We start from the raw sequence: 13,229 nt of genomic DNA on the forward strand, positions 1-13,229 counted from the left end.
CAGTTCAAAATGCCTACGCTATGTCCTACACCTTCCGTATTCCCTTCCATCGAATCAGTTACGCTTTTTCCATAAGTTGAATATGGAAGGTGGTCTGGTGGAAACTATTTTACTTTATAATGTGTTAAATATGGATATTTTTCTTACACAAATGCATCACTTCGCTTCAGAAGGGCTTTATTAACCCCCCTACACGTTTATGATGGATGGATGCACTTTTTTGAGCTTCAAACAGGTGGTTTCTATGCACTGCCATTATAAAGCTTTGGAGCATCAGGGTGATTATTATAACTCTGATTGTATTTGTCTGAAAGAAGAAAGTCATATACACCTAGGATGGCTTGAGGGTGAGTAAATCATGCGGTAATTTTCATTTTACTGAACTTTTAGTGAACTAATTCTTTAACATCCACAGACGCTTTCCATAGCACAAAAGGTTCTTTATTGTGAAAAAAGTTTCTTTAGATTTTTAAAATGTTCTTCACACAATTAAAAAAGTTATTTCAAGAACTGTTCACTGAAAGGTTCTTTGGGGACCCAAAAAATGGTTCTTTTACGGAATCGCTGCGAAAAAATCATATGCAATTTACTTTGTGCAGAATTCAGCTTTGTAGTTACATGTATTGACACTCAGTAAACACTATGTAACAATGTAACCTGATTTCTTAATATCCGCTGAACAAGAGACTGTTTGCTTAGAAATTAATAATATCAAATACACAGAAGCAAGCACCCGCTGTCTCTGCTATAAAACTGAACTAGATTAAGGCAATGTAATCTGTGCAAGAACTAATTGTTCATAAACCACCATTACACATAGTTAACTGATTTGTAACAGGACTAAATGCTTTTAAGATACTAAATGCTTTTAAGATTAGGACCATTTTTGTCCTACTAACGAAACTTACAAATGTTTTTATAATCTGTTACATTGTATATAGCGCTTTTCTCTGCCCTCAAAGCACCACCAACTTGCAGCATCTACCTGGATTATGCGATGGCAGCCATAGTGCTCCAGAACGCCCACCGCACACCAGCTTATTGGTGGATAGGAGATAGTGTCAGTCATCAGATGGGAATGATTAGGAGGCCGTGATGATGGACAGACTCCAATGGGCAAGTTTTGGCCAAGATGCCAGGGTTACACCCCTACTCTTTTCAAAGGACATCTATCTTGGGATTTTTTTATGTCCACAGAGTGACCTCAGTTTAACATCTCTTCCAAAGGACAGTGCTTTTTGGCAGCATAAAAAATGCTGGATTAAAAACAACCCAAGTTGGGTTGAAAATGGACAAACCCAGCAATTGGGTTGTTTTAACCCAGCGGTTGGGTTAAATGTTTGCCCAACCTGCTGGGTAGTTTTATTTAACTCAACTATTGACTAAAAATGACTGTATTGTTTGCTTAAAATGAACCCAAAATATGTTGGAAATGAACATTTATTAATATGTTTAATAAATTAACATTTATTAATAAGTTTAATGAATATTAATTAAACAATAAACTTACATTGCTTATTAATAAATGTTCCCCTATTGATTATTATTGTTGCTTCTAGTAAATATGTGTCTGATTTTAATTTTCAACCTATTTTGGGTTTATTTTAAGCCAGCCATATAGTAATTTTTAAACAATAGTTGGGTTAAATAAAACTGCCCAGCAGGTTGGGCAAACATTTAACCCAACTGCTGAGTTTGTCCATTTTCAACCCAGCTTGGGTTGATTTTAACCCAACATTTTTTAGAGTGTAGTGTAACCATCATCACCATACTGGGGCATTAGGACCCACACAGACCACAGGGTGAGAACCCCCTGCTGGCCTCACTAGCACCTCTAAAATTTTGTCTTGTTCTCACTTCTGCATATTCAAATTTGCAGTGCCACAATAGACAAACACACAAGTGAAGCACCAGATTTGGTGATTGAGATTTGAAAGTTACATTTGCTTTGATGGTGTTTTTGTGTACATTTTGAAACTTGTCATCTGGTGACTATATGCTATTTTTGTACAGAGAAGAGCAGTTTGAACAAAACTCTTGTTATGTTAAATGGAAGAAAGAAAGTCATACTGGTTTGAAACAACATAGGGGTCAGTAGATAATGACAGAAATCATCTTTGGGTGAAGCTAATCCTTGCATGTGTACTCTGATTCATTTACTACTGTGACAACTTACATAGGCCTACCATCACTGAGATTACACATGCTAGATCACTGTCTCAGTTAATCTGGCTTGTTACATTTTTGTATTAGAACATATCATGTTAAAATGAAAATGTTAAAAATGAAAATAACAGTTCTTTGTTACTGACTTTTGCAATTACCTGGCTGGCCGTGTTTACAATGTAACACATGTTGCTGTAATCACAGTGCCCTCTGCTGGAGAACAGAACTAAGGGTTCCTGTTGGATGTAATGAAAGATCAGCATGTAAAATATCCCCTTTGAACAGATCTTCTTATTCAATAGGCCACATGAGGAGGTGTTATTCATGGCTATTTTCTAAAAAGTATAGGGACATGATGGGTGGTTTGAAAATAATAAAATAAAACACAAAATTAAATAAAATGGTAACACTTTACAATAATGTTTCATTTCTTAGCATTAGTTAATATTAGTTAACAATAAACAATACTTCTACAGCATTTATTAATAATGTTAATTTCAACATTTATTAATACATTTTTAAAATCAAAAGTTGTATTTGTTAACATTAGTTAACGCACTGTGAACTAACATGAACAAACAGCTGTATTTTAATTAACTAACATTAACAAAGATTAATGTTGTAAGAAATACATTTCTCACTGTTAGTTCAAGTTAGTTTATACATGAACTAATGTTAACATATGAGACCTTATTGTAAAGTGTTACCAATAAAATAAAATGAAATAATAAAAAGTGTGCATTGCTGATGAGAAAAATATTTAATTGAATTATTTAATTCAGTGTCTCTTATTCCATTCATTCACAACGTTGGCCTACTGTAAAAAAGCTGACATCATAATTCTGGTGAAAATTTCAGGATAAAATAGACAAAAGGAGGAAAGACATACATACTTTAGTCAACCACAGCCTATTACCATGATCATCTCATCAATATGATGCAGTCAAAACAGAGCACAGCTAACATAGATCTATGCCATCTAACCCACAGAGGAAGCTTCTAATGAACGTACGTTCCTGGGTTGTCCAGGAAATTATTGATCTTCTTTGCCACGTCATCAAGCTCATTAGTATTGCTGTATTTCAGAAGGTTGTGGGATCGTACAAAGTAATGCCGGAGATAATGCTGGCTAACACACTTATGTAGTTTTTGCACCAGCCGTAATACGCATCCCCTGAAGTCTTTCCAGTCCCTGGTGCAGGGGTACTTCTCACATGTCCAGAAAAGCAGCGTCTAGATCAGGTAAGGACAGTGGGAAAGTGTGTAAACTTGCTTTTGTACACAAGCAGTATGGTGTTTCAACAGACATATTAAGTTAAATCACAGGAAAGATGATAGGAAACAGATAAAGAGGCTGTTTCAGTTGGGCTGGTATACCTGTAGATGGTAGGCAGTGATGACGGGTTTGCTTCCAGGGCACCAGATGTCCTCCTTGAGCTGTCTGACCACCCAATAACACTTCCTGCGGCAACCGCCGTCCTCATCTATATTACTCAACAGCACCTGCTCTGCCCGTGAGAATGACAGCAGCCAGTGGTAGTTTGATGTGGCCATTAGATTGAATCCAAACGACTGCAGGGAATTTATTAAGATCAACAATGAATTGTATGTATACAGTACTCAGGCCATTTTCTGTTTACTAATCAGTTTATAATTGATAAATAGTTAATAATAAAATAATATTAAAAAGTTACATTATATATATTTTCGAATTTCTATTTTGTTTATATATTTTTATTTTATATATGTTTTTTTTTTTATATTGATAATCTATATATATATATACACACACACACACACTCAAAACAGATTAACAAAATAAATGTTTTTTATGTTTTTTTTTAATTTTATATATAATTATATATGAGTGTGCAGACAGACATCAGACAGACAGATAGACAGACAGATTGAAAAAATATAATATGGAAATAAAACAGGTTAAACTTGATTTGGTTACACTTTATTTTAAGGTGTCAGTGTTACAGTGTAATGCATTTAAGTACTGTGTAATAACAATTAACTACATGTACTTACTATAGGGTTTGGTTTTTAGGTTCGTTGCTTGTAATTATGTATAATTGACTGTTATTACTGTAGAAAGTACATGTAACATATAACAAAGATAAATAAAATAAAGTGTTACCTAAAATGTATTATATATAAATTATATATGTAAATTCATATATACACCCACTGACCTTAATGCAGCGAGCGCGCTCTGTGGAAGGCCATCTCCGAAAGAGCCGGGGCCACCGAGCCCTCCTCGGCCAGTAGTTCATTAGCTCCACTGTAGGAACCAGTTCCACCTCAATTTGTGCCTCTGATGTTTCCACAGCAACACGCACCACTGATCCAACTGATTCCAGCATACTCACTTTACCTGTGAAAAAAAGGCACAAAAGAAATGTTGAATGAACCAATTTAGTGCACATTTATCCTTAACATGATTTACTCAAAAAGGATTTATTCCTGGATCCACATCCTTATCGACCATGAAGATTTTAGGATTAAGTTTATGGGTAGAACCAGGGGTAAGGGTTTGAACAGAATTCTCATCGACCAATCATTTCTCTCTGATCTTGTTTTTTTTTTTTTTTTTTTTTTTTCTTTCTCGGGTAGGAATGTTGATCCAAACTTTAACATCACGTTGTGCTATATGGTGTCCATGTGTTTGCAGAAATGTGTTTACCATCAACACATTGAACCTGCGGGTCAACTAAAAGCTCTGTCTGTCAAATCAGGAGCTTTTTAAACTTCACACTGTATCATTCTAAAGATTAACTTTCATGGAATCTCCACTAATAGCTGCAAACAAGCTTTCATTGATTGCAATCAAAATACTTACAGTGGGATCCAAAAGTCTGAAAACACTTGCATTTTTCTAATGTAATACAGCTGTTTTCATTACAAATTATATTCTAACATTTTGAGAGAAACGTTCAATTAAACAATGCTGTTAATGTGGCTAATGTCAGAAATTAACATAATATGATTATTAAATAAATATTAAACCATTTGTCATATATATATATATATATATATATATATATATATATATATGACCCTGGACCACAAAACCAGTCATAAATTGCACAGGTATATTTGTAGCAATAGCCAACAATACATTGTATGGGTCAAAATTATTGATTTTTCTTTTATGCCAAAAATCATTAGGATATTAAGTAAAGATCATGTTCAATGAGGATATTTTGTAAATCTCCTAATGTAAATATATCAAAAATTTATTTTTGGATATGCATTGCTAAGGCCTTCATTTTGACAACTTCAGATGCACCCTCAGATTCCAGATTTTCAAATAGTTGTATCTCAGCCAAATATTGTCCTATCCTAACAAACCATGCATCAATGGAAAGCTTATTTATTCAGCAAATCTCAATTTCAAAAAACTGACCCTTATGACTGGGTTTGTGGACCAGGGTCATATATATATATATATATATATATATATATATATATATATATAAACAACTTATATTAACATATTATATTAATTACATATTCCAGCATTCTAAAACATTTTCAGATTTAAATTATATTTTGGATCTCAGATTTTCAGTGTGGACTTTCAAACCTTACTGTATATAAAACATCATAATTTAGGGAGATATCAGCAAGTATTTTACCACTGTCAGCAAAAATGCTTGCAAATGGCTAGTTATGGAATCTATTGTAAGATATTAAGATTGTAGGTAGCGTAACAAACAATCAAAACAATAAAACGATAGATGGATGGATCTGTAATCCCAGAACAGTTGCATATCAACAGAATTGTATTGAGATTTTTCATTATTCACCAGACAATGTGTAAAAAAAATTAAAAGTAGCCTCAAAAATGGATAGAAATCTAATTTGAAATCTAAATCTAACACTGACTTGTTAGTCCGCAGGTCTTTATGGATGTCTCCAGATGCTCTTTGAAGACGTTCACCACCTTGGCTGGCACAATATCACCCTCAATGGTCATGCGAGAATCCTGCCACTCCTGACTCGGGTTGACAAAACTCTCCAGCTCCAGCCACTGGTAAAGCTTTTCTGGCTCACGGACCGGTGAGAGGAGACGAGACCCACTCAGCGTGTAGTAACGCCACTGACGTGTTCGCCTCCCCTTATAACCCGTCAGGCCCTGTAGAGGCACCGAGATCAGGTACAGAGTTGGACTGAGCACCTGCCAAAATGAGCCATAAATCTATCAGTATATCCATAAAGCAATAAAAAAGCAGCTGTACAATGTTTACTTGTAGATTCATGTTAAAATGATACTACAGCAGACAGTTTTGTTGCTTACTTGGATGGCTGGGTTGTATGCACATCTTCCTCTGAGTAATGCAGACCATTTTGAAACTAAAGCTGGCTGGTCCTAAATCGGATTGTGGACACCAGAAGAATTACGATGTTACAAAAGCATCCATGAAATACAGTTATTATTTGTATAATAGACAAGAGGCCTACATGAAGTATTACTTTGAGGCTGGCATTATGTACTCCAGAGTTTGCAATGGACTGGAAACGAGCATCCTTTGAGCTGACCTCAGCCGTAAGATCTTTTATGATTTTCTGCACATCTTCTACAGACTTTGAAACCAGCCGATGTCTGAGATCAACCTGACAATAACACATCAACCTCCATTAATACAGAAGAACAAAATGATCTTGTAAACAAGCCAAAACAATGTCCTTTTTCTTTAAGCTATCTGAACTAAATAAGTTTAAAATAAAATTCTTTAAGCTATATCCAAAGCTATCTAACTGCAAATTAAATAAACTAAAATATTAAAACAAAATAAAAACCATAAATCAACAAAAGTTAATTATTCTGATCTCAGTACTCAATAAAACCCATGACAGCATAAGTAGGTCACCTGATTTTGCAAATAGTTGTCCAGATCTTCATCTGTGAAGTTGGTCATTTTGCAGTCTATCCTTAGAATCAGTGTTTTCTTTGAATGCTATTTTTAAGTCTTCTTTCCAGTGGCAGAGCTTAATGTGAGGCCTTTGTGTTCCTTTTTTGCAGTTCTTTTGTGTCCCAGTGTACGTGTGACACAGATTGCACGAGGGAAAAGCACTTCAGCAGAGAGCCATTGATCTCACAATATTGATTTCTGAGATGCTAAAAAGCTCCCATGTTCCTCTGGGCAAACGAGTTCACCAATTGCTTACTCACATGGCAGATCACACTCATAGAGAAATTTGAAATGTAAACATTTGTTTAGTTTTAATCTAGCATTCATTAGATGTAGGCGGTATATATAAACATCTAGATAACACTTTCTAAAAATTGTGCTTTTATATATGAGATGAAATATAAATATGATATAATCTAAGACCACTTTGAATCTTGGGATTTTTATTTTATTTTATTAAGCCTGAAAATAAAGTTTGGGATTTTGAAAAATGTAAAAACAAAGAAAAGGTTCTGGCATAAAATGAGTTCATGCAGCTTTAGTGCTAGTGTCATTACAAAAAAAAAAAAAAAAATGTTGCATTAAATGAAATTCTATTTTTAAATTGCAAAATAGAAGCACTTACAGACTTTTGTGCCCCTAAGTATGTCATAAGCTCATTCACCACAATTCACTACATGTGCATGAATTGGCTGGCTTCTTACACAGTACAATTTAGAAGAGGTCATGTGATCGCAATATGGAAAAACATTGTTCCAATCACTTGCACTCCACCCATTAACACACATTAACCTTCTGCAGTCAGTTGTGGAGAGAAAGTGAACTAATGTCATCTGGGTCTGGCTAATTATTAAGGCAGTGCAATAAAAACTCAATAACATCATAAATAGTTTGCAATTTATGCAATTAAAAGGAGCAAATGATGAACCCTGCTGAGAAAAAAAAAAACAAAAACAAAAAAAAACACCTCAAACCAGACTGGGCTGCATTTCACAAAAGCATCGTAAGCCTAAACAGATCATAGAACTATCAGTGGTCTCTATGATCAATTTAGGGAATTTTGGGAAACACCCCTGGATTGTTTCCAGAACGGCCACATTTTCTCCAGACTAAATCACTGTACAAAGAGGACAGCAGCAGATATGTCCTGCACATTGGATGAAACGGTCAATTGTCAAAAATGTACTTTTAAAAAAAAGAGAGAGAGAGAGAGAGAGAGAGAGAGAGAGAGAGAGAGAAAAGCATGTAATGAATGTCTCTACAATTCGGCTGTTTTTGTCGCCATCTAAAGGACAAATTCGATATCGCGCTTTAACGTGAAAACAGTGACTACATTTCCCAGCAAGCTGTTCGACATTAATATATAACAACAAGACCAGTGCATTTCTTCAAAACGGTGTCATTCATAACCCAAATACATGGTGACCTTACTCACGCTGCAGTGGAGAAATCCGAGCTAAATCACTGAAGTATGTCCTTGTTATATTTTGTTTGTATTGTATTTAGAGCGAATGATCCTAAGTGTTCATGTTTGATATGTAGTTTTGAACATTAGCTCTCATGCTACAGCAAACCTGACCAATACCACTGGAATATTTTTTGGACAAATAATCAAATATGTCTATCGTAATCATCTAGAAACACTATAGCGCACGAGTTATTTACAACGCTTTGTAAAATCTGACCTAGCAAGAAGCTAATATGATTTAGCTAACAAGTCTTAACACTAGCTATAGGTAATGTAAATATAAATAAGCCCTAATTTGACAGAAGGTTTTCGGCCAAAAAGAAGCTGGATGATTTAACATTTGAAAATGTCACAGCCATAAATCTTAGTACTGTAATTTTAATTTTGTTATCATTTATTGTTATTATTATCATCATATTTTTCTTAAATCTTGTTTTACAGTGAAATATTACAGTAATAATATTTATTTTGTATAACATTTCTTCTTATTATTAATATAATAATAATAATAATAATATAGTCATGATAAATAACCACAATATGTGGCCAAATTATGCAGCCCTACAAACACTACAAAACTACAAAGAAAATAAAGAGAGAAAAAAAAGATTAAATAATAATAATAATATATTTTTTACAGTGAAGTATTACAATAATAATATTTCTTATTTTTATTTATTTATTTATTTTTCTTTATCGTCTATATTGATATATAACCACAATTGTTTTGGCCAAATTGTGCAGCCCTACAAACAAAACAAGCACAGCAAACCTGGAGCTTTAAAAAATCTATCCCAAAAGTATAAGCTTGTAAAATTAGCATTTTAATACTATTCCAATTTTAAAACTAAAATAAAAAAATAAATACATTTTTAAACTATTTATAGTATTTGGACACTTGTCTCTGGACACTTGTTTTCTCTTTTTTTGGTGCCATAAATTGTTCAACTCGATTTAGCTTTATCTTGTAATTTGATTTCAGTATATTCAGGTGCTGTTTGCACATAGGCACAATGAGCTGCTGGGTATTGTTACGGTTACACAGCGGGGACCTTCGCATTTCCCTCCTGCCTCTGTGCTGTTCCCTCAGCCTGCGAGCCCTCAGCTCTGGAGCTATCAGCCGCAGCTTGAAAGGGAGCTACCGTCTGCTGCAGCTGCCTGATGATGGAGCCAGCAGCCCTACAGAGATCAAGGAGGCTTACCTACGCATGGCCAAGCTCTACCATCCAGATTCCGGTGCTCCCACGGCAGATGCGGCTCTTTTTTCCCAGATAGAGGAGGCCTATCGGGCTGTGCTTGCCCACCTCGGCCGGCAGAAGTCGGCCTCGCAGTACACCCAATCGCTGGAGGAAGAAGAGGAAGATAAAGTTAGAGGTAATGCCCCTCAACACAGACATTACCTCAGTTTTGAAGGAGTTGGTTCTGGCACTCCCAGTCAAAGAGAACGACAGTACCGGCAGTTTCGCGTTGACCGCGCCACCGACCAGGTTCTGGAGTACAGACGCAAGGAGATGGAGAAGGCGGCAGCGGAAGAAGGAGCCATGGTGACCCGGGATGCACGCTTGCGCAGCAAGCAGATCAAAATCACTCAGGCAGTAGAGAGGCTGGTTGAGGACCTCATCCAGGAGTCTATGGCCCGTGGAGACTTCCAGAACCTCAGTGGCACCGGCAAACCGCTCAACAAGTTTGATCATAACCCGTATATGGACCCCATGACGCACAACCTCAACAGAATACTCATCGACAACGGTTACCAGCCTGAATGGATTGTGGCACAGAAGGAGATCAGGGAAACCATTGCTAAAATGAGGGAGAGGTTGCAGGAGGTCAGGGCCAGGCTGGGGGAACCCATGAGACAATCTGAAACCCTCCAGTGGAAGGAGCACTGCGCTGTGTTTGCTGATGAACTGGGGAAACTCAATAAGAAAGTGGACAATTTCAACCTGATTGTCCCTTTAATGAGCAGGCAGATGGTGCATTATAGCCTGAAGAGAGAGCTGGAGAAAATACTGAAAACTGATCAGCTGCTCAGGCAGGAGAAGGAAAGAGAAAAAGAAAGGGAGCAAAAGGAGCAGATGGAGACAGCAAGAACATCTCAGCACACCAGACAAGGACTCCTCACATGGGTGCAGAATCTACTTAAATGAAGCTGCATTAAAAATGCGGAGCCGTAATTCACCCATTGGGCTATTATTAGTGTGATTAAAATTTCTTTGTTCTTATTATGACTGTAATAAAGTATGAAAAACTGCTGTCTTGCTTATTAAAAACTAGCAGGAGATTAAAGGCAATAAATAGTATCTTGGTGATGTATAAATACTTTTTTGATATGAAAATAATCATTAAAAAATAATACAGTAAATACAGTAATATTGTGAAATATTATTACAATAAAAAATGGTTTTCTATTTGAGTATATTTTAAAATGCAATTTATTCCTGTGATGAATTTTCAGCATCATTACTCCAGTCTTCAGTGTCACATGATCCTTCAGAAATCATTGTAATATGCTGATTTGTTGCCCAAGACACATTTCTTATTATTATCAATTTTGAATATGGTTGTGTTGCTTAATATTTTTGTTGAAACCATGATACATTTCTATTTTCGTTGAGGAACAGTCAAAAACTGAACAGCATTTACTTGAAGACTTTTTGTTGTAACAGTGTTTTGATAAATGTAATGCATCATCCAATCCTCGCACATGATAGATAGATAGATAGATAGATAGTGGATGGATAGATGGATAGATAGATAGATAGATAGATAGATAGAATGATTGATTTTGGGGTGAAATAATTATATACATTAATAATGTATTAAATAATTTAATTATTAATGTTATATAGTAATTATGTAGTATTAAGGAGTCTTGGCTTTTGGCTTTTTTGACACTGAAGAATTTGTCCAAAAGATGCCTAAAATCTCTGAATTAAAAGGAATTCCCTTTTTTTATATATATATAAATCTTGAGACACTAGTAATTTTGTTCACAGTCTCTAGAGGGCAGAGTAATTATTTTGGTTTCTGTGGAGCTGGTAGCTTACCTCATTGCCATGCCAATCATTCATGATCCAGTCAGATTATGTAAGAAGGTATTCTTGGAAAATCCTACCAGACTACACAAACATTCCATGACCTTACAGAAGCCAACTGAACATGTTCATTTGGTGACAACAAATGCGAACAGGAATAACACAGAGATCCAACTAAATCCCACCACTGTTGGAGGCTGGTGTTTGTTGAGACATTGTGAACTAGCCTTAAGACTGCAGTTGAGATGAACCTGTAACATTTATAAAACAAAACTGAATGTTGAATTCAATTAATTGAACAACAGAGACATATACTTATTTTTTTTTTTTTCCCAATTTAATGAAACAAAATCAAATTTATTCTCCAGAAGTCAACGACAGTAATCTAGGCCCATTCCTGGTCTCTTCCACTGTACCCTGGAAGGTGGCCCAGAGCAGACGGGTTGCTGATGACCACAGGAGATGCTATACTATCCCAGTCTTTAGCTATATACTGATGATAAGGATCCTGTGAGTTCTCCACCTTCTTTGAGCGAATATAGCTGAACATGATGCCGAAGGTAAAGAAACTAAAGAGTCCCACCATCAGACAGATGTAGATCATGCCGTGACCTTTATCATGGACCGGAGTTCCACTCAGATGCACAGGTGGATGATGTGGTGGCACGTATGGGGCTGCACCCATTGCCCATGTCTCATTAAAGTAGTGCTGCAACCAGTATACCAGCAGAGAATGCACATCTGTGTAGTTCTGCTGTAGCATTCTTCCCACTGTTGATACAGACAGGGAACTCAATATATAAATCATTAGTATTTTTCATAATGGTAACACTTTAGTATAGGAAACACATATAAACTATTAACTACGACTTTTCCCTCAATAAACTCCTAATTTACCTCTTATTAATAGTAAGGTAGTTAAGTTTAGGTATTGAGTAGGATTAAGGATGTAGAATAAGGTCATGCAGAATAAGGCATTAATATGTGCTTAATAAGTACTAATAAATAGCCAATATTCTATTAATATGCATGCTAAAAAGCAACTAGTTAAAAGACCCTAAAATAAAGTGTTACCTTCATAACTTATTTAATTTACAGTATTTGATGGAAGACTTACATAGCCAAATATACTGTATATAACTACTCAAATGTTTGATCCTTTGACTGAAATTGCTTCTCATCTTACTATTTCGATCTAAATGCTAAAGCCTAAATGTTGGAAAATTATTTTTTTGATTATGTATACACACTAGTTTGGGATATGTAAGAATTTTTAAAAAGAAATGAATACTTTAATGCAGCAATGATGCATTAAAGTGACAAAAGTGACATTAAAGACATTTATAATGCTACAAAATATTTATATTTCAAATGCTGCTCAATTTGAACGTACTTGTCCTCAAAGAATTGTGAAAAAGTTTCACAGTTTACATGAAAATATTAAGCAGCAAAATGGTTTTCAATATTGATAAGTAATGTTTCTTGAGCACCAAGTCAGCATATTAAAATGATTTCTGAAGGATCGTGTGACCCTGAAAACTGGAGTACTGGCTGCTGGAAAGCTTTGCCATCGCAGGAATAAATTACGTTTTATTATATATTAAAATATATTCAATATAATTAATAACATATAAATAA

At 35.3% G+C, this 13,229-nt stretch overlaps 2 protein-coding genes across 2 annotated transcripts; one reads left to right on the forward strand and one right to left on the reverse strand.

The window, feature by feature from the left end:
• Positions 1-2,916: 2,916 nt before the first annotated feature.
• Positions 2,917-8,269, reverse strand: mab21l3 (mab-21-like 3). Its single transcript, XM_051905589.1, has 7 exons — positions 7,047-8,269; positions 6,649-6,789; positions 6,473-6,544; positions 6,061-6,352; positions 4,365-4,546; positions 3,544-3,738; positions 2,917-3,399 (listed from the first exon to the last, which is right to left on the reverse strand). The coding sequence occupies exons 1-7, from the start codon at positions 7,092-7,094 to the stop codon at positions 3,166-3,168; spliced, it is 1,164 nt and encodes a 387-aa protein (XP_051761549.1). The 5' UTR covers positions 7,095-8,269; the 3' UTR covers positions 2,917-3,165.
• A 140-nt stretch (positions 8,270-8,409) lies between these two features.
• On the forward strand, positions 8,410-10,969 carry dnajc28 (DnaJ (Hsp40) homolog, subfamily C, member 28). Its single transcript, XM_051905581.1, has 2 exons — positions 8,410-8,557; positions 9,539-10,969. Exon 2 carries the CDS (start codon positions 9,570-9,572, stop codon positions 10,701-10,703), a length of 1,134 nt encoding a protein of 377 aa, XP_051761541.1. The 5' UTR covers positions 8,410-8,557; positions 9,539-9,569; the 3' UTR covers positions 10,704-10,969.
• The last annotated feature ends 2,260 nt before the right edge of the window (positions 10,970-13,229 follow it).

This window comes from Ctenopharyngodon idella, chromosome 9, assembly GCF_019924925.1.
Source record: "Ctenopharyngodon idella isolate HZGC_01 chromosome 9, HZGC01, whole genome shotgun sequence".
NCBI lineage: Eukaryota > Metazoa > Chordata > Actinopteri > Cypriniformes > Xenocyprididae > Ctenopharyngodon > Ctenopharyngodon idella.

Coding starts and splice junctions, on each gene's coding strand:
- mab21l3 (XM_051905589.1), bottom strand. CDS start 7,094: ATGACCAACTTCACAGATGAAGATCTGGACAACTATTTGCAAAATCAG. Junction 6,790..7,046: donor ACAACTATTTGCAAAATCAG/GTGACCTACTTA, acceptor TGTTATTGTCAG/GTTGATCTCAGACATCGGCT. Junction 6,353..6,472: donor CATACAACCCAGCCATCCAA/GTAAGCAACAAA, acceptor TCATTTTGGCAG/GTGCTCAGTCCAACTCTGTA.
- dnajc28 (XM_051905581.1), top strand. CDS start 9,570: ATGAGCTGCTGGGTATTGTTACGGTTACACAGCGGGGACCTTCGCATT.